General features: G+C 42.4%; 1 protein-coding gene across 1 annotated transcript in view; it reads right to left on the reverse strand.

The window, feature by feature from the left end:
* Nucleotides 1-1,057: 1,057 nt before the first annotated feature.
* LOC128627157 (uncharacterized) overlaps nt 1,058-23,665 on the reverse strand; it is a 55,931-nt gene continuing 33,323 nt past the window's right edge. The window contains exon 6 of the mRNA XM_053663710.1: nt 1,058-3,966. Coding sequence (XP_053519685.1) covers nt 3,809-3,966 — 158 coding nt within the window. The 3' untranslated portion in view covers nt 1,058-3,808. The remainder of the gene's footprint in view (nt 3,967-23,665) is intronic.

Consider the following 23,665-nt stretch of genomic DNA (forward strand, 5'->3'; position numbering starts at 1 on the left):
CTCCACTTAGGGCGGCTCTGGCTACAAAAAACCAATCATTGGGTGTAAGCCACCGTTCACTAAGGTTTTCAATTAAGGCCATTGTGAAGGGGGCAGTGGGACCATAGTTGGCTACGGCCGTTTTGATTTTTTCTAAGGTTTTTAAACTGAGCCGCTTATAGGAGTGGGAGTATGAGGGTTCGGAGGCAGAAGCCTCTTCCTCATCAGAGCTAGAGCCATTAGAATCTCGTTCATCCTCACTACTTGGGAGAGGATGTTGGGAGCCGTCGGTCTCCCAGGCTCGGCTACCTGAGGGCGCATCAGCCTGGCTGCTTGAGGGGGCATTGGCCTGACTTTGGCTTCTGGTGACGGGGAAAGCGAGTAATTCAGTGGGGGTGGATAGGGTCAAATCAGTGAATTCTTTAGCCACGGCCTTGATTTCTCGAATGAGAATTAAGGCTTCTTGAATGGAGGTTTTTTGGAGAAGGGGTTTTTGGTGGATTGTTGGTGGCTCGGGGTTGTTTAGAATGGGGGCTAGAATACGGGTGGCTGCGCGCGGTAGGTTCGAGGGTGCATAGGGGGGCGGCCGAAAAGCTGGGAGATCTTTAAGTAAGGGGGCGAAGAGAGAGGAGGCCAGTCAAGGTTATTGTAAGAAGCTGCCTCTTTTTCGAGTTCGGCCTCTTCTGCTGGGTTTAATTGGTCGACATGGTTATTTGAGGAATTACGGGAAGGGTTAGGGGGTTTTTTAATCTCTTCCTCTATGTTAATAGAAATTGAGGGGCCAATTGAGGGGGGCCCTCGAAGGGGGCCGAGATTGATTTTTTTGAAATTTCTTGTCCCTCTTTACAGAGATTTTGGGCTGAAGGGGCCCTCGAGGGGGACCAGGATTGATTTTTTAGAAATTCTTTTCCCTCTTTACAGAGGCTCTGGACATCCAGAGAATGCCCATGAGTGACTAAGATTTCTTTAATAAGATTAAAATAACTGAAGGCGGTGATAGGGACAGTCTGGGGGCCAGAGACTCCATAATAGTCATTAAGGCAATCTCCGACCCGGTTCCAACACTGTGGGTCAATCGTCCCCTTTTGGGGGAACCAGGGGCACATTTTGAATATAAAGTCAAAAAATAAAACTAAATCCTTTTTTCTTAACTCGAGTTCCTCGCACCTTGAGTGTTTGCTTTAATTGACTTATAAAAATACCATTCTGTGAACATGCTTGTCCCATGATTGGGGGCCTTACCTGGCCGAGTTCACCGTTGAGGGGAGGGGCTCCTGGATCTGTCTCGCAGTCGAGTAGTCGTGGCGATCCAATCTGTGCGGGGAAGTCACTGGCGGGGACGGCGCTTTGTTCCGGCGGCTATCGGGCCCCCACGTTGGGCGCCACTTGCTCCGGCCCGCGGAGCAATCAACTGGGGCTCGACCACCTACCTAGAACAAATGAGTTGGGGGGACAAGAGGCGCGAAGAATGGCAGCAAGACAAAAGATTCTGATCAAGCTGCAAACTTTATTTTTCCGAACTGGGTATATATATAGGGGGGAGGGAGAGGAAGGAGATTAGGTTGCTTGCTATTGGCTAGCTTGAGACAAAGAAGGGCCCGCTTATTGATTACTTGGGTGCAACTGGTACTCGTGGACACCTCATGTGCCTGTAGCCGATTGGCTTTGTGGAGCGCACAGGTTCCTGTAATCAATGCAATCTTTTTAGCTAGAAGCCAGGTGTAAGGTTCCCAACATAGGTCTTTGGATTTCATGACTTGGAATACCTCTTTCCAGCCCCTTCTTGCCTGTAAGGTCTCTTTTGAGAAATCCGCTGACAGTCTGATGGGGAGTCCTTTGTAGGTGACTGTCCCCTTAGCTCTTGCTGCTTCTAGGATTCTCTCCTTCATTTTAATCTTGGCTAATGTAATTATGATGTGCCTTGGTGTGTTTCTTCTTGGGTCCAACTTCTTTGGGACTCTCTGAGCTTCCTGGATTTCCTGGAAGTGTATTTCTTTTGCCAGACTGGGGAAATTCTCCCTTATTATTTGTTCAAATAAGTTTTCCACTGGTGGCTGTGCCTTTCCCCCTTCTGGTACCCCTATAATTTGGATGTTGGAGCGTTTAAAGATGTCCTGGAGGTTCCTAAGACTCTCCTCATTTCTTTGAATTCTTGCTTCTTGACTCTTTTCTGTTTGGCCATTATTTGCTTTCTTCTGGTCCACTCCATCGATTTGAGTCCCAGTTTCCTTTTCATCGCTATTGGTTTCCTGTGCAATTCCATTCATTTCAATTAGTTTCGCCTTCATATATTTGTCTAATTTGTGGCTATAATCAACCAGTTCTGTGAGGATCCTGATCACCAGTGTTTTAAACTGTGTGTCTGAGAGTTCTGCTATTTCTTCATCGCTTAATTTATAGGCTCTGGGGCTTTGAGATCTTCTTGAGCTATTTTTGGTCTGTTCGCGCCCTTTAAGTGTGAGAAGCGGCACCTTGGACTCCCAGGCCGCTGGGTTGTGACGCTGTAATGTGGGGGCGTGGTCAGAGCGGGGAAATGGCGACCCCCTCTGCTGTTTGGCACAGCTGGGTGAGGAGTAGCGCCTTAGGTGGTTCACCTGGGCCGGGCCACTCAGAGTCGCTGGGTTATGACGCTGTACGTGGAGGTGGGGTCAGAGCAGGGAAATGACAGCGCCCTCTACTGCTGCTTACCGCGGGGACCCGCCAGGCCCCGGTCCAACCGCCCACTCCCTCGCCTGGTCACTCGCTGGGTCGCTCACTAGGTCCAACCCTGTGCCTGGATTCCACGGGCGCGCCTGAGTCCGGCTGACCAAGGTTTCCTGTGCAACCTCGCTTCACCAGCCACTGGTTTCGCCCCTTACCGGTCAGGCTGAAGAATTTGTTGTTAACGGACTTCCGAAAAGTTCAATTTTCTGTGTTCTGGCTGTGTTTTCTATTGCTAATATTTAGTTGTCTCTAAACTTGGTTGTGTGAGAAGGCACGGCACATCCACCTATGCCTCCATCTTGGCGGAAGTCCTCAGTCATTTTTATTGAAAGACAGGGAACCTTCAAGTAGATAGGATCTTTTAGAAACACTCATTGAAAAGTGAATTTATAACAATGCAAGTCCTTGGGTGTTTTACGTTTGAAGTTGTTCTTTATTTTTGATGTGGGGAGGGGCAGTGTGGTTTCTGAGATAAATGGTCTTAAAAGGTTAAACCCAGGAAGTGTCAGGGACTTTAATCTGCAAATTAGATCAGCGATTCGACTCTTCTTTGCGCCTTCTCCTTCCTCAGAATTTGCCCGAGAGACTTCAACATCCTGAAGGGATTGCAGATGTACTTCTAAGAAAAACCAATTGCCTCTACTAGCTCCAGATGGAAACCCTGCAAGGAGCCACAGCAGCTCATACAGGGGGCAGGGACTTCAGGGTGGGAACTCCACTCTGGGGACCCCATCCCTAGGCTGGGCACATGTTACCATGGTGACAGAGGCCCCTCCTGGAACTAGGACTTCCTTTCCTGGTGGGAAGGTGCAACCTCACGCATTCCGCAGGGAAAGGCTCGGGTACGTCAGCTCACCTCGCTTTGTTTTCCACCTTGCCCCATGTCAGAGGTGGGACTCAGGGAATGGTGTCACCTTCCTGCTGTTGGGTTTGCTGCTGTGTGAAGTGGGAGTATAAGGTCTGTCTTTGTTTCGTTGTGAGGGTTAAATGAGGACACTTGGATTCACAAGACAAAAAAGTAGGGATCCAGCACTAATATTTGAAGAAGTGAATTTGTTAGTGGAACCAACTGGACAATCCAGGGAACGGTCAACTGTCGAAATGGGTGAGTCTGGAGGAAAACAGTTCATTGATGACCGGGGGCTGGGTTGCTCTGTTTCCTGACCTCCCGAGGTCTGTGCTTCTCAAACTGCATTTGGCTGGCGAGTGAGTCGGAGGTTTTGTTCACATGTGGCGGACCCTGTAGGTGTAGGGAGGGCCCGAGTGTCTGCATCTCTAGTGGGACTTAATATAGTCACCCTTGGTCATTATAATTATAATGATACTTATAAAAATAATACTTCCCTCCCTAAGGCTATAGATGCATGTCTAACTGATTATCCAGAAAAAGATATATACTGGAAAAATATTGATCTCAATTCAGGATTTCCAAGATGGCTAGTTTGTGGATTCCCAGGAACTCCAGGGAAACATGCCATTCCAGGAACTAACTGAACTATTTTTGATTATTCAATCTCCTCTCCTTATTATAATTATACCTCTTACCTACTGAATTCTACTCACAAGTTTTTTCTTAACAACACAAGAATTTTTAATCCTCATGAACCCTTGAGCCGCTATTACTCCCCAGGATGGGTCGCCCCTATTTATGTAACTAATTCCACAAGTCATTCTCGATCCTCCATTTATCCACGCTTATACAAATTGTTTGCAGCCACCAATATGGTTATTTTTGATAGACCCACTAGTAATGTTTCAACTATTTATAGTATTAGAGCATGTGTTAATACCCCTCATGCAATCTTAATCGGCTCTATTCATACGGAGCAACGGAGCTCCTCTTTTTACATTAACTGTTCTAACTGTAGTCTAACCAACTGTATTGATCCTGGGCTTCCCAAAAACCTAACCACATTTCTCATAGTTTTTCAACCCTCGCATGTCCTGATGCCTGTAGTACTATCTGGAGATTGGTATGCTGATACAGGTTTATATATACTAGAAAAAATAGATGGATTAATAAGACCAAAAAGATTTGTAGCCGCTCTAACATTAGGAATTACTGCTTTAATCAGTATAATAACCTCTATTGCATTATCAACTACCGCTTTAGTACAAGAAGTACATACTGCACAACATGTTAATCAGCTCTCTCACAATATTTCCCTTGCACTAATTCTGCAAGAAAAAACTGATAAGAAATTAGAAACTAGAGTAAATGCCTTAGAAGATACGGTTATATATTTAGGTGACCAGATTCAAAATATAAAGACTCAAATGACTACTAGTTGTCATGCAGATTTTAAATGGATTTGTGTCACACCTTTGCCTTATAATCAAAATTTCACCACTTGGCCTCAGGTGAAAACTCATTTGCAAGGTATTTGGCACGATACTATGTTAGGACCTGATCTCAAAGGCCTACATACCAAAATTACAGAAATTAGTCAGGCATATTTAACTGCACCAGGTTCTGAAATTGCAGACAGAATCTGGAAGTCTATTCAAGAATCCATCAACCCTGTCATGTGGTGGTCTAGTTTAATACATATTGGAATCACTGGCTTCATTATTCTAATTTTAATCCTTGCTTTTCCAGTCGTCTTCCGAGTAATCCTCTCCTCCCTTCGAAAAACTACTCTGGAATTTCATCAATTTCCGCTGAAAAATAAAAAAGAGGGAAATGCCACGTCCACTGCCGCGTCCACTGTTGGATCCCTCTCTCCGTGACAAGGTCCTGAGAGGGGGTGTAAGACTTCAAGGAAGCAGTTTCCAACCTGGTGGACGTGGCATGGAAGGCCCTGCAATACCTATTGTGATTGTGCTTGCTTTGGGAATCATGACCCTTTTTGCTTTAATCATTATGAATACCCTGGCAGTGATTCAGATAGTGTGCCTAGACCTTTCCCGGCTCAATGAACAGAATAATGATATCATACTAGAAACATCAGGGAATATAGGTACAAAGAAACAACCAGAACAATCTGAGAATTCAAGCTTAATCAATAACAGATCACTGGAAAAACACCCAAGATAAGATAGAATACTCTAGGAAATCAGGAGATGATCCCACTGCTTTCTTAGAGGGAATCAAAGTACAAAACATGTCTATAAAAGAACTCCTAGAGAAACTTAAAAGAAGTACCCTTGAAAGCCCCCTGCAACATAAGAATAGCCCCTCCTTTACCTTGAATAAGAATATAGATCAACTAGACAGGCAAAGAAATAACAAAAGCTAGTTAGTTATTACAAACTAAACAGTTCCTAGGGAGTCAGAATTTATAGTACACAGAAAAACATTTTGGGCAAAGAAAAAAAAGGGTAGATAGCTAAGTTAGACATCACAAGGGCCTCATAATAAATTTCCTATTTTCTCTACTCAATCTAGCGTATCCTTTTGCCCTATGCCAAATTCTGAGAAACTTGAACATACGATAGGATACTTCTAATTGTCTGATTAATGGCTCTCCTAGTTAAAATAATCTTTGATCTTTACAACTAAATCTATGGGAACTTTCGTTCTTTTACTGATTACCTTTGTATTGATTTTTTCTGCTTAAATGATCATGTTATACTGCAAATGTTAATCACTATCTAAAATGAAAATATAAAAGCCTGCTTGTACTTGCAATAAAGGGAACAGAGCTTCACTGTCCTTTGAGGCGTGTTGTCGTCTGTTACCCAGCGCCGACGCCTACCCTCACCTGTGGGACCCCTTGACCTGCTGCGGCCAGACCACGGCAGGTGGCGCCCGAACAGGGACCCTCAGGTAAGACCCCTTAAATTATTCTCGGGTAGGCTAGGCTCTCACCGACCGGGTGCTGCAGACCCCCTGGTAGATAGACCAGGTAGTAAAGGGTGAGTAATCATGGGACATACAGAGTCCAAAGAAAGAGGTTTATTTATTGATATAACTAAGCATATGCTCCATAAGAGAGGAGTAATGTGTCAGGAAGACAGCTTAGAGATTTTTTTCATTTTGTTCAAGAATGTGCGCCCTGGTTCCCGGAGGAGGGATCAGTGAATCCAGAGACTTGGCAGCGACTTGGCCAAGATATGAAGACTTATTATACCCTTCATGGGCCCGAAAAGGTTCCAGTAGATGCTTTTCCCCTTTGGAATGTTTTAAAAGATAGTTTTGACCCCACTCATGAGGTTGAGTGCCTCGCTAAACAGGCGACCCAGGAGAAAAAACAGCCTTTGTGTGCGGCGGTAAAAATAGCAACTTGTGAAAATCTAGCGCCTTCTGCCCCGCCGCCTGCTCTAGATGAGCATGAAAAGAGTGAGAGTGAGTCTGACTCCGACTCGGATGATGAACAGCCTGAGAAAAAGGAAGAGTTGCCACCTGATTATCAGGCTGAATTAGAAGAAGAAGCTGCTCGATATCATTCTGAAGATTTCGGCCCCTTGGCGTTAGCTGCGCTGCGAGACCGGAAAGTGAAAGTAAAAATAAAGTGCGTTCGGTCTCGGCAAGCGAAGCGTCTGCCTGAGAAGATCGGGTTTCTGGGGGCCATGAGAGAGGCAAGGAGGCAGGGTGAGACCTTGAGTTGCTTCCCAGTGATTTTTCCAATGACTCCTCATGACCCCACGCAGTGTGAACCTCTGCCGTTTAAGTTAATAAAGGAAATAAAAAGGGCTGTTAAGGACTTTGGTCCTACTTCCCCTTATACTTTGCAGCTTGTAGATTCCATTGGTGCTGAGTGGATGACCCCTCATGATTGGCAACAAACAGCAAAATCATGTCTTAACTCTGGGCGATATTTGCTGTGGAGAACAGAGTATGAAGACAATGCTAAAGCTAGTGTTAGAAGGGCATTCTCCCAGCCCTCAACAGAGAGACTTACAATGTCTATGTTATTAGGGACCAGAGAGTACGACTCTCCACAGGCTCAGTTATCTTGATCGAGGACCGCTTTAGAAGAAATATCAAAATTAGCTACTATAGCTTGGAGAAGATTACCCACTCCTGAGCTAGCTACTTCCTTTTTAAGCAACATTAAGCAGGGTCCAGAAGAGCCTTTTGGAAATTTTTTAGCAAAATTAGAGGAAGCGGTCTCCAAAGCTGTTCCCATGAACGAAGCTGCAGAACTAGTTCTCAAACAATTGGCTTTTGAGAATGCTAACCAAACTTGCCAAGCACTATTAAGACCTGTTAGGCGGACAGGAACAGTGGGGGACCATGTGAAAGCTTGCATGGACGCCTCCCCAGCATACATTCAAGGGGTGGCAATGGCTGCAGCCTTAAAAGGAAGAACTCACACCCAATTCTTACAAGACATAAGGTCTGGGGGACAGAAAAATAAAGGAAATTCCTTAGGAGCTGCTTGCTACTCCTGTGGCCAGCCAGGGCTTATAAAAAAGAATTGTCCCCGCAACAATCAGTCAACCAATACTGGAGGCTTGCTCCAGCAACCTCCCACGGGCCCTCGGCCCACGGCTGTATGCCCTAGGTGTATGAAAGGATTTCACTGGGCCAAGGAATGTCACTCCAAGTTTCCTAAGAACGGGCAGTTGTTGCCCCCACAGGGACAGGACAGAAACCAGGGGCAGCCTCCCTTGCCAAATATGCCCCAAGTGACGCAACAAATGCAACAGCTCCAATGAACTGAACAGCCAAAAAACGGAGTATGGGGGCTCCCCCAAGCCCCCCGTTCCCAATTGGGGACTGCCACAGGAGACCAACTCAAACTCACCATATATGACCTGGCCCGAGCCTCCCCGGGGAGTGCAGGACTAGATCTTCCGTCTCATAGACATGTTATCATTACCCCAGAATCAGAAGTAGTGTTAGTTGCTACTGGGATTTATGGACCCTTACCTCAAGGAACCACTGGTCTTATTATTGGAAGAAGTTCTGCCTCCAGAGCTGGGATTTCTGTCTTACCTGGAGTCATCGACAGTGACTTCCAAGGAGAAATTATGATCATGATAGGACCTCCAAGGAAGACTGTGCAAATATATCCAGGGCAACGAATTGCAGAAGCAGTTGCTTCTGCTTCCCTATTTTGCTTTGCCTAACCCTACCTTAAAAGAGAGAGGGGGAGCAGAAGGTTTTGGGTCCACCAATATAGTAGCTTGGGTGGCCCAATTGAGACAAAACCGACCTATGAGAAAGATTCTTATAGAAGGAGTCCCATTTGAAGGTCTGCTAGGTACAGGAGCAGATGTCTCCTGTATAGCTGGAAAAGATTGGCCTAACGCTTGGCCCACCACCACCAGTGGCTCAACGCTAATAGGGTTAGGTATGGCCAATAATATAGCGAAAAGCAGTAGTATTTTGAAATGGCAAGATGGAAATAGTACAGGGCATTCTCAACCTTATATCATTCCATCACTGCCTTTTACTCTTTGGGGAAGAGATCTGTTAGAACAGATGGGAGCAGTTTTAAAGGTCCCGGAGAGTCAGGAGAGTACCCATGAAAAGAGGAATCCTTTTTGAGAATAATGGCCACTGTTCAATTAACAGCAGACCCAATACTTTGGAAAGGAGAACAACCAGTATGGATAGAGCAGTGGCCTCTTACTACCGAAAAACTTAATGCAGCTGCAATGTTGGTCCAAGAACAGCTAGAAAAAGGACATATTGAACCCTCTACTAGCCCCTGGAATACTCCTATATTTGTAATAAAAAAGAAGTCAGGAAAATGGAGACTTTTACAGGATTTAAGAGCTGTTAATGTTACTATGGAAGATACGGGGGCCCTTCAACCTGGGCTCCCCTCCCCTGTTGCTATACCAAAAGGATATTCAATAATAGTAATTGACCTTCAAGACTGTTTTTTTACGATTCCATTAAGTCAAGCAGACAAGAAACGATTTGCTTTTAGTTTACCCTCTCCTAATTTACAAAGACCTTATCAAAGGTACCAATGGAAAGTTTTACCTCAAGGGATGAAAAACAGTCCGACCTTGTGTCAGAAATTTGTTGACACTGCCCTTCTTAAATTTAGACAATGTTATAGTCAAATTTATTGTATCCATTATATAGATGATATCCTGATAGCAGGGGCTGATTCACTATTATTAAGAAAAGCTCTATTACATTTAATTGAAATGCTGCAAGATGCAGGGCTCACTGTTGCTCCTGACAAGATTCAAGAAAATCCTCCATTTAGTTATTTAGGTAGAGTCATAGATCCGCCAACTATTACTTCCCCAAAATTGGAAATTCGAAGAGACTGTTTGAAGACTCTTAATGATTTTCAAAAGGTACTAGGAGACATTAATTGGATAAGGCCATTTTTAAAATTAACAACTGAGGAGCTATCGCCCCTCTTTAATATTTTAAGGGGTGATAGGCAGCCTAAATCCCCCAGACATCTTAGTCCTGAAGCAGAAGAAGTTCTCACAAAAGTAGATCAGGCATTGACTAATGCAAAGTTGTCTCAGGTAGATTATAATAAATCTTGGAGTCTTATTATTCTGAAAACTGTATGTTCTCCCACCGCCTGTCTCTGGCAAGAAGCACCCTTACTTAGAGTGGATTCATTTGTCTGTGACCCCTAAGAAAAACTTGCCATCCTATCCATACCTGGTTGCACAATTGATTTGGCTAGGAAGACAGAGAAGTAAGACTCTATTTGGAAGAGATGTCCATAATATCATCGTCCCTTATACTAGACAACAGTGTGACCAATTATATCAGTTGGGAGATCAATGGGCAATCTCACTCAGTAATTTTGCAGGGAACATTGATTACCATTTTCCAAAAGACCCCCTTCTCCATTTTTGTAAAGAAGTGTCTATTATTTTTCCTCATTTATGCAAAAGCTCACCTTTTGCCCCGCCAGTGGTTAACATTTTTACTGATGGCTCAGCCAACGGAAGGGCTGCGATTATCGTAGAAGGTCAAGAAATAGTTCAAGAGACACAGGAAACCTCAGCTCAAAGGGCAGAGTTGGCTGCGGTCATTCTCGCCTTCCAAAAGGTGCCAGACAGATTTCATTGGTACACGGACTCATACTATATTAAAAGTTTATTTCCTGCTATAGAGACTGCCTTTATCTCATCTCGTTCCTCTATCCATGAAAAACTGAAATTGTTCCAAAAGCTTATTCACAAACGAGGAAACCCCTTCCATATTGGTCATATTAGAGGGCATTCAAACCTGCCAGGCCCCTTAAGTCAAGGAAACGACAGAGCAGATAAATTAACACAAAAGATTGTTGCTGTTGCTCTCCAAGAAGCACAGACTTCCCATGCATTGCATCGTCAGAATGCTACTGCTCTAAGGTTACAATTTCATCTGAGTAGAGAGCAGGCCAGGCAAATAGTGAGAGAACGCTCTTCGTGTGTGACACATATCCCGGCTCAATCTGAAGGGGTTAATCCGAGGGGGCTAAAACCTAACTCTATTTGGCAAATGGATGTTACCCACATCCCTGAATCTGGCACACTGGGTTACGTTCATGTAATAATAGATGCTTATTCTCATGTGATCTTTGCCACTACTAGAACAGGAGAAGCAGTAAAAGATGTCATTCAACATGCAATTCAAGCCTTTGCTTATATAGGTCAACCAGCAGAAATAAAAACTGATAATGCTCCCGCATATACTGCAAAATCATTTAAAGATTTTTGCAACAAATTTCAAATTTGTCATAAAACAGGAATCCCTTATAACCCCCAAGGGCAAGGGATTGTTGAAAGAGCCCATCAAACCCTTAAAATTCAAACTGAAAAATTAAAGACTGGAGATAAGCAATCTCATCTGTCTCCTCATCACATTTTAAATCATGCCTTATTCGTCATTAATCGTTTGAATGCTAATGAACAAGGTTTAACCCCAATGATGAGACATTGGGGGAGTTCAAAATGTGCCTAAAGAATGGGTAAAATGGAAAGACTCCATTACAGAAGAATGGAAAGGACCTGATATTTTATTAACAAGGGGGCGAGGATACGCCTGTGTTTTTCCACAGGACGCAGAAGTACCCGTATGGATCCCAGAAAGACTCATCCAGAGGGATAAAGAAGCAACGGATGCCGCCCTTAAAACCTCCTATACTTAATCCTATCCTCGAAGAAGAAGAACCTGAGAGTCTGGTCCCTCAGATGTCTCGCCTGCAGCTTGCTCCTCCACCACAATACCCATCCACTCCTCGACCATCTCGGCGCACTCAAGAAAGCGACCTACCCACCTGGGGTCAGATTAAGAAGTTGTGCCACGAGGGACAATGGGTAGCTGATACTACAGGAAAGCCTACCACCCCAGAAACATCTCTGCTCGCTATAGTAACACTCCTGTCTCTCCAGGGAGTAGCAGCAGAGTCTCTTCATCAGACCTATTGGGCATATAGCCCTAGTCCTCCCCTCTTTCACCCAGCAGTCTGGGGGGAAAACCAACCTAAGCTATACACTAACAATACTGAACTTCTCGGAGGAATTCCCGATACCTTAATTGCCCACACTACTGCTAAGAATTTCACCTTTGAAGGATGTGCAGATGATGCCCCTCTGTGTTTCTCGACCTCTGGCCCCCCTCCTTCCGGGTGCCTACCTATTAACTGTACAACTGTTGTTACTGACTCTCCCTCTAGTTTAACAGACTATAGCCGTTCTCTTTGGGGACTTAATATAGTCACCCTTGGTCATTATAATTATAATGATACTTATAAAAATAATACTTCCCTCCCTAAGGCTATAGATGCATGTCTAACTGATTATCCAGAAAAAGATATATACTGGAAAAATATTGATCTCAATTCAGGATTTCCAAGATGGCTAGTTTGTGGGTTCCCAGGAACTCCAGGGAAACATGCCATTCCAGGAACTAACTGAACTATTTTTGATTATTCAATCTCCTCTCCTTATTATAATTATACCTCTTACCTACTGAATTCTACTCACAAGTTTTTTCTTAACAACACAAGAATTTTTAATCCTCATGAACCCTTGAGCCGCTATTACTCCCCAGGATGGGTCGCCCCTATTTATGTAACTAATTCCACAAGTCATTCTCGATCCTCCATTTATCCACGCTTATACAAATTGTTTGCAGCCACCAATATGGTTATTTTTGATAGACCCACTAGTAATGTTTCAACTATTTATAGTATTAGAGCATGTGTTAATACCCCTCATGCAATCTTAATCGGCTCTATTCATACAGAGCAACGGAGCTCCTCTTTTTACATTAACTGTTCTAACTGTAGTCTAACCAACTGTATTGATCCTGGGCTTCCCAAAAACCTAACCACATTTCTCACAGTTTTTCAACCCTCGCATGTCCTGATGCCTGTAGTACTATCTGGAGATTGGTATGCTGATACAGGTTTATATATACTAGAAAAAATAGATGGATTAATAAGACCAAAAAGATTTGTAGCCGCTCTAATATTAGGAATTACTGCTTTAATCAGTATAATAACCTCTATTGCATTATCAACTACCGCTTTAGTACAAGAAGTACATACTGCACAACATGTTAATCAGCTCTCTCACAATATTTCCCTTGCACTAATTCTGCAAGAAAAAACTGATAAGAAATTAGAAACTAGAGTAAATGCCTTAGAAGATACGGTTATATATTTAGGTGACCAGATTCAAAATATAAAGACTCAAATGACTACTAGTTGTCATGCAGATTTTAAATGGATTTGTGTCACACCTTTGCCTTATAATCAAAATTTCACCACTTGGCCTCAGGTGAAAACTCATTTGCAAGGTATTTGGCACGATACTATGTTAGGACCTGATCTCAAAGGCCTACATACCAAAATTACAGAAATTAGTCAGGCATATTTAACTGCACCAGGTTCTAAAATTGCAGACAGAATCTGGAAGTCTATTCAAGAATCCATCAACCCTGTCATGCAGTGGTCTAGTTTAATACATATTGGAATCACTGGCTTAATTATTCTCATTTTAATCCTTGTTTTTCCAGTCGTCTTCCGAGTAATCCTCTCCTCCCTTCGAAAAACTACGTTGGAATTTCATCAATTTCGGCTGAAAAATAAAAAAGAGGGAAATGCCACGTCCACTGTTGGATCCCTCTCTCCGTGACAAGGTCCTGAGAGGGGGTGTTAAGACTTCAAGGAAGCAGTTTCCAACCTGGTGGACGTGGCATGGAAGGCCCTGCAATACCTATTGTGATTGTGCTTGCTTTGGGGATCATGACCCTTTTTGCTTTAATCATTATGAATACCCTGGCAGTGATTCAGATAGTGTGCCTAGACCTTTCCCGGCTCAATGAACAGAATAATGATATCATACTAGAAACGTCAAGGAATATAGGTACAAAGAAACAACCAGAACAATCTGAGAATTCAAGCTTAATCAATAACAGATCACTGGAAAAACACCCAAGATAAGATAGAATACTCTAGGAAATCAGGAGATGATCCCACTGCTTTCTTAGAGGGAATCAAAGTACAAAACATGTCTATAAAAGAACTCCTAGAGAAACTTAAAAGAAGTACCCTTGAAAGCCCCCTGCAACATAAGAATAGCCCCTCCTTTACCTTGAATAAGAATATAGATCAACTAGACAGGCAAAGAAATAACAAAAGCTAGTTGGTTATTACAAACTAAACAGTTACTAGGGAGTCAGAATTTATAGTACACAGAAAAACATTTTGGGAAAAAAAAAAGGGTAGATAGCTAAGTTAGACATCACAAGGGCCTTATAATAAATTTCCTATTTTCTCTACTCAATCTAGCGTATCCTTTTGCCCTATACTAAATTCTAAGAAACTTTAATATACAATAAAATATTTTTAACTGTCTGATTAATAGCTCTCTCAGTTAAAATAATTTTTAACTAAATCTATGGGAACTTTCGTTCTTTTACTGATTATCTTTGTATTGATTTTTTCTGCTCAAATGATCATGTTATACTGCAAATATTAATCACTACCTGAAATGAAAATTATAAAAACCTGCTTGTACTTGCAATAAACGGAACACAGCTTCACTGTCCTTTGAGGCGTGTTGTCGTCTGTTACCCAGCGCCTACACCTTGCCCTCACCTGTGGGACCCCCTGACCCGCTGCGGCTGGACCCCGGCAGGTGGCGCCCAAACAGGGACCCTCACGTAAGACCCCTTAAATTATTATCGGGTAGGCTAGGCTCTCACCGACCGGGTGCTGCAGACCCCCTGGTAGATAGACCAGGTAGCAAAGGGTGAGTAATCATGGGACATACAGAGTCAAAGGAAAGAGGTTTATTCATTGATATAACTAAGCATATGCTCCATAAGAGAGAAGTAAGTGTGTCAGGAAGACAGCTTAGAGATTTTTTTCATTTTGTTCAAGAATGTGCGCCCTGGTTCCCGGAGGAGGGATCAGTGAATCCAGAGACTTGGCAGCGACTTGGCCAAGATATGAAGACTTATTATACCCTTCATGGGCCCGAAAAGGTTCCAGTAGATGCTTTTCCCCTTTGGAATGTTTTAAAAGATAGTTTTGACCCCACTCATGAGGTTGCGTGCCTCGCTAAACAGGCGACCCAGGAGAAAAAACAGCCTTTGTGTGCGGCGGTAAAAATAGCAACTTGTGAAAATCTAGCGCCTTCTGCCCCGCCGCCTGCTCTAGATGAGCATGAAAAGAGTGAGAGTGAGTCTGACTCTGACTCGGATAATGAACAGCCTGAGAAAAAGGAAGAGGTGCCACCTGATTATCAGGCTGAATTAGAAGAAGAAGCTGCTCGATATCATTCTGAAGATTTCGGCCCCTTGGCGTTAGCTGCGCTGCGAGACCGGAAAGTGAAAGTAAAAATAAAGTGCGTTCGGTCTCGGCAAGCGAAGCGTCTGCCTGAGAAGATCGGGTTTCTGGGGGCCATGAGAGAGGCAAGGAGGCAGGGTGAGACCTTGAGTTGCTTCCCAGTGATTTTTCCAATGACTCCTCATGACCCCCCGCAGTGGGAACCTTTGCTGTTTAAGTTAATAAAAGAAATAAAAACGGCTGTTAAGGACTTTGGTCCTACTTCCCCTTATACTTTGCAGCTTGTAGATTCCATTGGTGCTGAGTGGATGACCCCTTATGATTGGCAACAAACAGCAAAATCATGTCTTAACTCTGGGCTCGGTCAGGGAGCACAATATAAAGGTTGGTCACCTGGCGCTTCGAGCCCTCCCTCGCAGTTTTAGAAGCGTGGGAAAACCCTGAAACCCATAAGCGGGGTCAGTGTACCCTGGGTACCAGGCAGCCCTCCCTGGGGCTTTTCACCAACAGCACATCTCTGACCCACCACACTACGCTCCCCAATAACTAATTAGTTAGGCTTTAACTCGGGCTGCAGAATCTGAAACGGCAGAAATCAAATGTAAAAAAGAAACCTTTTAACAAGTATAGGCTCTCTAAAGAACAAGAGCAATGTTTTATACTAATTTAGGAGTTTTTTAAAGTTGCTAAATATCTCCCTGATAAGGAATCTTTAGACTTAGTTATTTAGGAAAAGTTAGGCAGAGATTGAAACAGCACCAGATAGTATAAGATAAAGACTAGTATGTCACTCCCTCCTTTAGAAAACTTAATTTAAAAATATTAATTTACTTGAATTTTATTTTTGTTTCTATTTAAAAAAATAACATCTCAGTCTCAAAATATTTCAATGAGTAGAATAAGATCTCTAATATTATTACATCATAAAGATTCTACTCAAAAAGAATTTAAATTAATTCTTTAAAAAAAAAATCTCAGGGGTTTCAAGATGGCGGTGGACTAGGACGGAGTAGATACCAGTTCCTAGTACAAAAGAGACAGAGATCTATCCGATCGGAGGAGGTGAGGCCAGCAAGCCAGCAGTTGCCAAGCATATATGAAAATAAGAGACCAGAAACCTCATCGGTCACGGAGGAACCAGACGGTAGGGAGACAGCAGCAGTACAGTAGTCTCTGGGACGGAGCAGGGAGAAACAGCCGGTACAGGGTAGGGGAACCAGCGCCCTGTGGCGAGAGCCCAACGGCTCCTGGGACAGCGTTCAGCGCCCAGACGGTTCCCTCCCTGGAATTTTTCTGCCAGGCAGGCCGAGTGGCCCAGGCAAAGAGGTGTGGAAGAAATTTCAGCCTGCGCGCAATTTGGGAAACTAGTCGCTCCACACGCAGTGTGTCTGGGCAACTGCCTGAGGGCGCCTAGGCCAACGTTCAGCGCCCAGAAAGCTCCCTCCCTAGGATTTTTGGGCCCGGACCGGCCAAGAGACCCAACCAGAGGGGAGCAGAGGAGATTTCAGCCTGCACACAGTTCTGGGTCCAGCACCCGGCGTGGTGCTGCTACATCCCTAGGGTTTTTTTTTTTTTTTTGCCAGAGGTTGGCCAGGGGACCCAGACAAACACAGGAGCAGAAGGGATACACACCACGCAGCGTGCCATGACGAGCACACAGAGTTTCTAGGTCTGCGCCCAGTCCTCAGATCGGCTCCCGGCTTCCAGTCTACCCCCCTCAGACTATCTGGAAGCCCGGGACGCTGAGGGGTCCTGGGAAAAGATCTGAGACCCTCAACCCCCCTCCCTTTCTGGCCAAGCAAGGTGGGGGGCCAGGAGAGACTTGTTTGATAGAGTTTACAGAGAGGGTGCGGAGGACAAAGGGCCCCAGTCAAAGACTCTGTGGTTGCCAGCCCAGGAGAACTCAGAGGTGCAGCCTGGGGCTCTGAATCCAGTAGACACGACAGCTTGGTCTGCTTCACACCCAGCTTGGCAGCGAGCCCAGGACTGGGCAGAGGGTCTGGGGCCTCCCAACTGAACGGGGGCAGGCCTGTGCTCAATCCCGAGGGAACCAGGCAACTAGGCCGGTGCAGGTGCCTGCAAACACAGCAAACCAGACTATGGCAGTAACCCCAGGGAGGGGAGCGCTGCGAGAAAGTCCTAGCTCCCCATTGTAGGGAGCTGGGGGAGAGGCGCCAAGTGTCTGGATCCTGAGAGGGGCTGGCTGAAAAAATCACAACAATCGACCCTCAGCCACTGCAACCAGAAAAACTGGTTCGGCTAGTTTGAAGCCAGCAAGTGACATTCCTTTTTCTGAGGTTGGTTTTGAGAGATTATTTTGGTGCGTTTTTTGTTTTTTACTTTATTTTATTTTTATTCTTTCTTTCTTTTTTTTAATTTACCTTTCTTCCTTCTCCATTCCTTTTCTTTATCTTTTTGCTTTTTTAAAGTAATCTGTTATTTCTTTTAAACTTTATTACTGTTTCATCTTTCCATACTTTTGTCCTCTTTTCCCGGATTTTCTGTTTTATTTCTTTTTCTTTTCTTTCTAAACTTATTGCTCTTTCTTCCATTCCCCTACCATTTTTTTCTTTCTTCCTTTTATTTCTTTCCTTATCATTTCTTTCTTTTACCCACAAGAGTCACAATCAACTTGAAAATATAAAAAGACCAGAGCTGGACCCATAGAAGAGGCCTCCCAATAGTAGAGTCAGAGAGACAAATTGCACATTGTTGCAGGAGAGAAGCCACAAGTTGCTGCACATTTGAGTAGGTGGAAGCAGAGAACAACAGGATAACCAAAAGAGGCTGCACCATTGAAATTCACAGGCATTCCACCACAAAAGTTCATACCATAAACCCAGGGTGTCAAAACAGATTAATCTAAGAAGCTGAGGCTAACAAGAAGAGTCTCACAAACAATGGGAAGACAAAGAAACAATCCCCAAATGAAAGGAAAGGAGGAATCCTCAGAAAGAATGTTAGATGAAACAGAGGCAAGTCAACTATCAGATACTGAATTCAAAGCACTGGTGATCAGGAAGTTCAAAGAGCTCACAATCAGCTACCAGAAACTACAGGGAAGCTACAATGATCTCACTGTGAACTACATCAACATGAAAAAGGAAATGGAAATTATTAGCAAGGGCCAAGAGGAAATGAAGAATACAATTTCTGAATTAAAAAACACAGTGGAAAGCATTAAAAATAGGGTGGATGAAACAGGAGATCGGATTAGTGAATTGGAGGACAAAGTAGAAAGCATCTCACAGAAAGAACAGGAAAGGGAAAAGAGGCTCAGAAAGAATGAAGAGAGATTAAGAGAAATGCAAGACAATATGAAACGTAATAATATCCGAATAATAGGAATACCAGAAGGAGAAGAAGAAGAACAAGGGATAGAAAACATATTTGAAAGAGTAAAGAGAGAAAATTTCCCTAATTTGACAAAAGAAAAAGTCACACAAATCCAGGAATCACACAGAATCCCATTCAAGAGGAACCCAAAGAGGCCCACTTCAAGACACATCATCATTAAAATGGCAAACTTCCAAGACAAAGAGAGAATCTTAAAGGCAGCAAGGGAGAAAAAAGAAATAACATACAAGGGCGTCCCAATAAGGTTAGCCACTGACTTCTCAATGGAAACACTCCAAGCAAGAAGAGATTGGCAAGAAATATTCCAAGTAATGAGAAACAGAGGCCTACAACCAAGGCTACTTTACCCAGCAAGGCTCTCAATCAAGATAGAAGGCCAAATAAAGAGCTTCCAAGACAAAAGAAGTCTAAAAGAATTTGCTGCCACCAAGCCAGCTCTACAAGAAATACTAAAAGGTCTGCTTTAAGGAAAGGAAGGAAAAGAGACAGACAGAGAGGAACACAGGTACAAAAATGGTAATGAATAAGTACCTATCAATAATAACCTTAAATGTAAATGGATTAAATGTTCCAATCAAAAGGCACAGAATAGCGTCATGGATAAGAAAGCATGACCCACACATATGCTGCCTACAAGAGACCCACCTCAGGACAAAAGACCATCACAGACTAAAAATCAAAGGCTGGAAACAAATTTTCCAAGCAAATGGACAAGAAAAAAAAGCTGGGGTAGCAATTCTCATATCAGACAAAATAGACTTCAAAAAAAGAGCCATAAAGAGTGACCCAGAAGGTCACTTCATAATACTCAAGGGAAGAATCCACCAAGAAGACATTAACATCATAAATATATATGCACCCAACATAGGAGCACCAAAATATATAAGGAAAATCTTAGAGGAATTCAAGAAAGATATAGACAGCAACACAATTATAGTGGGGGGATTTTAACACCCCACTATCAAAAATGGACAGATCTTCCAAACAAAATATCAACAAAGACATTGCGGCATTAAACAACACCCTTGATGAAATGGACCTAACTGATATATACAGAGCTCTTCACCCCAAAGAAGCTAAATACACATTCTTTTCAAATGCACATGGAACATTCTCAAAGATAGACCACATGATAGGGCACAAAACAAGCCTCAACAAATTCAAGAATATTGAAATCATACCAAGCATTTTCTCTGACCATAAGGGACTGAAACTGGAAACCAACCCCAAAGGAAAAAACCCAAAACACCCAAAATCATGGAGACTGAACGGTATGCTATTAAACAATGAATGGGTCAAGAATGAAATTAGGGAAGAAATCAAAAAGTTTCTGGAAACAAATGAAAATGATCTCACAACAACCCAAAACTTATGGGATACAGCCAAGGCAGTCCTGAGAGGGAAGTTTATAGCAATACAGGCCTACCTAAAGAAAACAGAAACATTTCAAACAAATGACCTTACTCTATGCCCACAAGAACTCCAGGAACAACAACAAAAACAGCCCAAAGCAAGTAGAAGGAAGGAAATAACTAAGATCAGAGCAGAACTAAATGACATAGAGACTAAAAGCACAATTCTAAAGATCAATGAATCCAGGAGTTGGTTCTTTGAAAAAATAAACAAAATAGACAAGCCTTTAAGTAGGCTCATCAAGAAAAGAAGGGAACGGACACAAATAAACACAATCAGAAATGAAAGAGGAGAGATTACAACTGATACCACAGAAATAGAGAGGATTGTAAGAAATTACTATGAAGAACTGTATGCCAAGAAATTTGAGAACCTAGGGGAAATGGACACATTTCTAGAAAAATATAATCTCCCAAAACTCAATGAAAAAGAAGTAGAACACCTGAATAGACCAATAACAGCAAAAGAAATTGAAGCAGTAATCAAAAAACTCCCATCACACAAAAGCCCTGGACCAGATGGATTCACAGGAGAATTCTACAAAGCATTTAAGGAAGAGCTAACCCCCATTCTTCACAGACTATTCCAAAAAATCCAAAAGGATGGAAAACTCCCTAACTCCTTTTATGAAGCCAGCATCACCTAATTCCAAAATCAGAGAGAGATACAACAAAGAAAGAAAACTTCAGGCCAATATCGCTGATGAACATAGATGCTAAAATCCTCAACAAAATATTAGCAAACCGCATCCAACAATATATCCAAAAGATTATACACCCTGACCAAGTGGGATTCATCCCAGGGATGCAAGGATGGTTCAACATTCGCAAAACAGTAAATGTAATTCATCACATAAACAAAAGCAAAGACAAAAAACACATGATCATATCAATAGACGCAGAAAAAGCTTTCGATAAGGTACAACACCCATTTATGATAAAAACACTCAGCAAAATGGGAATAGAGCGAACATTCCTCAATATAATAAAGGCCATTTAGGAGAGACCTACAGCCAATATCATACTCAATGGGAAAAAACTAAAAGCTTTTCCACTAAGATCAGGAACAAGACAAGGATGTCCACTTTCACCACTTCTATTCAATATAGTATTAGAAGTTTTGGCCACAGCGATCAGGCAGGAAAAGGAAATAAAAGGCATCCAAATAGGAAAGGAGGAAACAAAATTGTCACTGTTTGCAGATGACATGATAGTGTACATGGAAAATCCTATAGACTCTACCCCAAAACTGCTCCAACTAATTAATGAATTTGGCAAAACAGCAGGCTACAAAGTCAATATCCAGAAATCAAAGGCATTTTTGTATACAAACAATGAATCAGCAGAAGCAGAAATCAAGGAAAAAATCCCATTCGATATAGCAAAAAGAAAAATAAAATATCTGGGAATAAACCTAACCAAAGAGGTAAAAGACCTGTATGCAGAAAACTACACAACACTGAAGAAAGAAATCAGGGAAGACACAAACAAATGGAAACATATACCGTGTTCATGGATTGGAAGAATTAACATCATCAAAATGTCCATACTACCCAAAGCAATATACAGATTCAATGCAATACCTATTAAAGTACCAATGGCGTATTTCACAGACATAGAACAAACACTTCAATAATTTATATGGAATCATAAACGAGCCCGAATAGCAGCTGCTCTTTTGAGAAAGAAGAACAAAGTAGGAGGGATCACAATACCTGATATCAAACTGTATTACAAAGCCACTGTAATCAAAATAGCCTGGTACTGGCATAAAAACAGGCACATAGACCAATGGAACAGAACAGAGAGCCCAGAAATCAACCCAACCCTCTACAGTCAATTAATATTCGACAAAGGGGGCAGTAACATAAAATGGAGTAAAGATAGCCTCTTCAGCAAATGGTGTTGGGAGAACTGGACAGCTACGTGCAAAAAAATGAAACTTGAGCACCAACTTACACCATACACCAAAATAAATTCAAGGTGGATAAAAGACTTAAATATAAGCCATGACACCATTAAAGTCCTAGAGGAGAACATTGGCAAGAAAATCTCAGATATTCCACGCAGCAACATTTTTACGGATATGTGCCCTAGAGCAAGGAATATAAAGGAAAGAATAAACAAATGGGATCTCATCAAAATAAAAAGCTTCTGCATGGCTAAAGAAAACAGTATTAAATTAAAAGGACAACCAACTGTATGGGAAAACATATTTGCCAATGATACCTCAGACAAAGGTTTAATCTCCAAAATATACAAAGAACTTACACGACTCCACTCTAGGAAGACATCGAACCCAATTAACAAATGGGAAAAGGACTTGAACAGACACTTCTCTAAAGAGGACATACAGAATATCCAGAGACACATGAAGAGATGCTCAATATCGTTAGCTATCAGAGAGATGCAAATTAAAACCACAATGAGATACCACTTTACACCGGTCAGGATGGCTATAATAGACAAAGCAACAAACAACAAATGTTGGAGAGGGTGTGGGGAAAAGGGGGACCTTAGTTCACTGTTGGTGGGATTGCAGACTGGTACAACCATTATGGAAAACAGTATGGAATTTTCTCAGAAAAATAAAAATTGACCTGCCTTTTGACCCAGCAATTCCACTGCTAGGATTATATCCCAAGAATCCTAAAACATCAATTTCAAAGAACCTACGCACCACAATGTTCATAGCAGCACAATTTACAATAGCCAAGAGTTGGAAGCAACCTAGGTGCCCATCAGTAAATGAATGGATCCAAAAATTGTGGTACATATACACCATGGAATTCTATGCAGCAGAGAGAAAGAAGGAGCTACTACCTTTTGCAACAACATGGATGGAACTGGAAAGCATTATGCTGAGTGAAATAGGCCAGGCATTGAAGGACAAATACCATATGATCTCACCTTTGACAGGAAGCTAAAGAATAAAACAAACAAGCAAACAGAATAAAAACAAAGACGCTGAAATAGAGAACAAGTGGGCAGCGACCAGAGGGGAGAGGGAAGGGAACTTAAGGGGAAAAAGGGGGAGGGATTTTGAGGAACAAGTATGAAAGACACAGAGATGAGGACTGGGGGGGGGGAAATGGGAGGGAGGGGGGAGACCGGGCGGGGGGGTGGGGTGGGATGGGAGAAATAGATAAAAAAAAAATGTACTTGAAAAGTAACTAAATAAAATTTAATATAAAAAAAAATCTCACTTCCCTCAGATAGTAAAAGGCACAAGAAAAAAGATAATAAGAAAATGTGTCTTTTAACCACTCTGAATCCTCCTTCTAGAGACTCAGAGACTACTTTAATCTTAAGAACAAGAGGTGTAGAACGTAACATCTCCCCCACTTACAATAATCAATAAGAATTAACAAAAAAATGAAAATATTTGCCAATAAAAAAACTATTTCTAAAAGTTATGAATGTATTCATAAATTTATCAATATAAAACATGATAAAAGTGACATAAAAATATGACATATTAAAGAAATATTAAAAATCCTCCTTGTTTATGCCAGAACTGTGACTTTTACTATAAAACTGAGATCTATGTGT

The sequence above is a fragment of the Artibeus jamaicensis genome, unplaced genomic scaffold (assembly GCF_021234435.1).
Source record: "Artibeus jamaicensis isolate MK-2021 breed Jamaican fruit bat unplaced genomic scaffold, CSHL_Jam_final contig_327, whole genome shotgun sequence".
Classification (NCBI taxonomy): domain Eukaryota; kingdom Metazoa; phylum Chordata; class Mammalia; order Chiroptera; family Phyllostomidae; genus Artibeus; species Artibeus jamaicensis.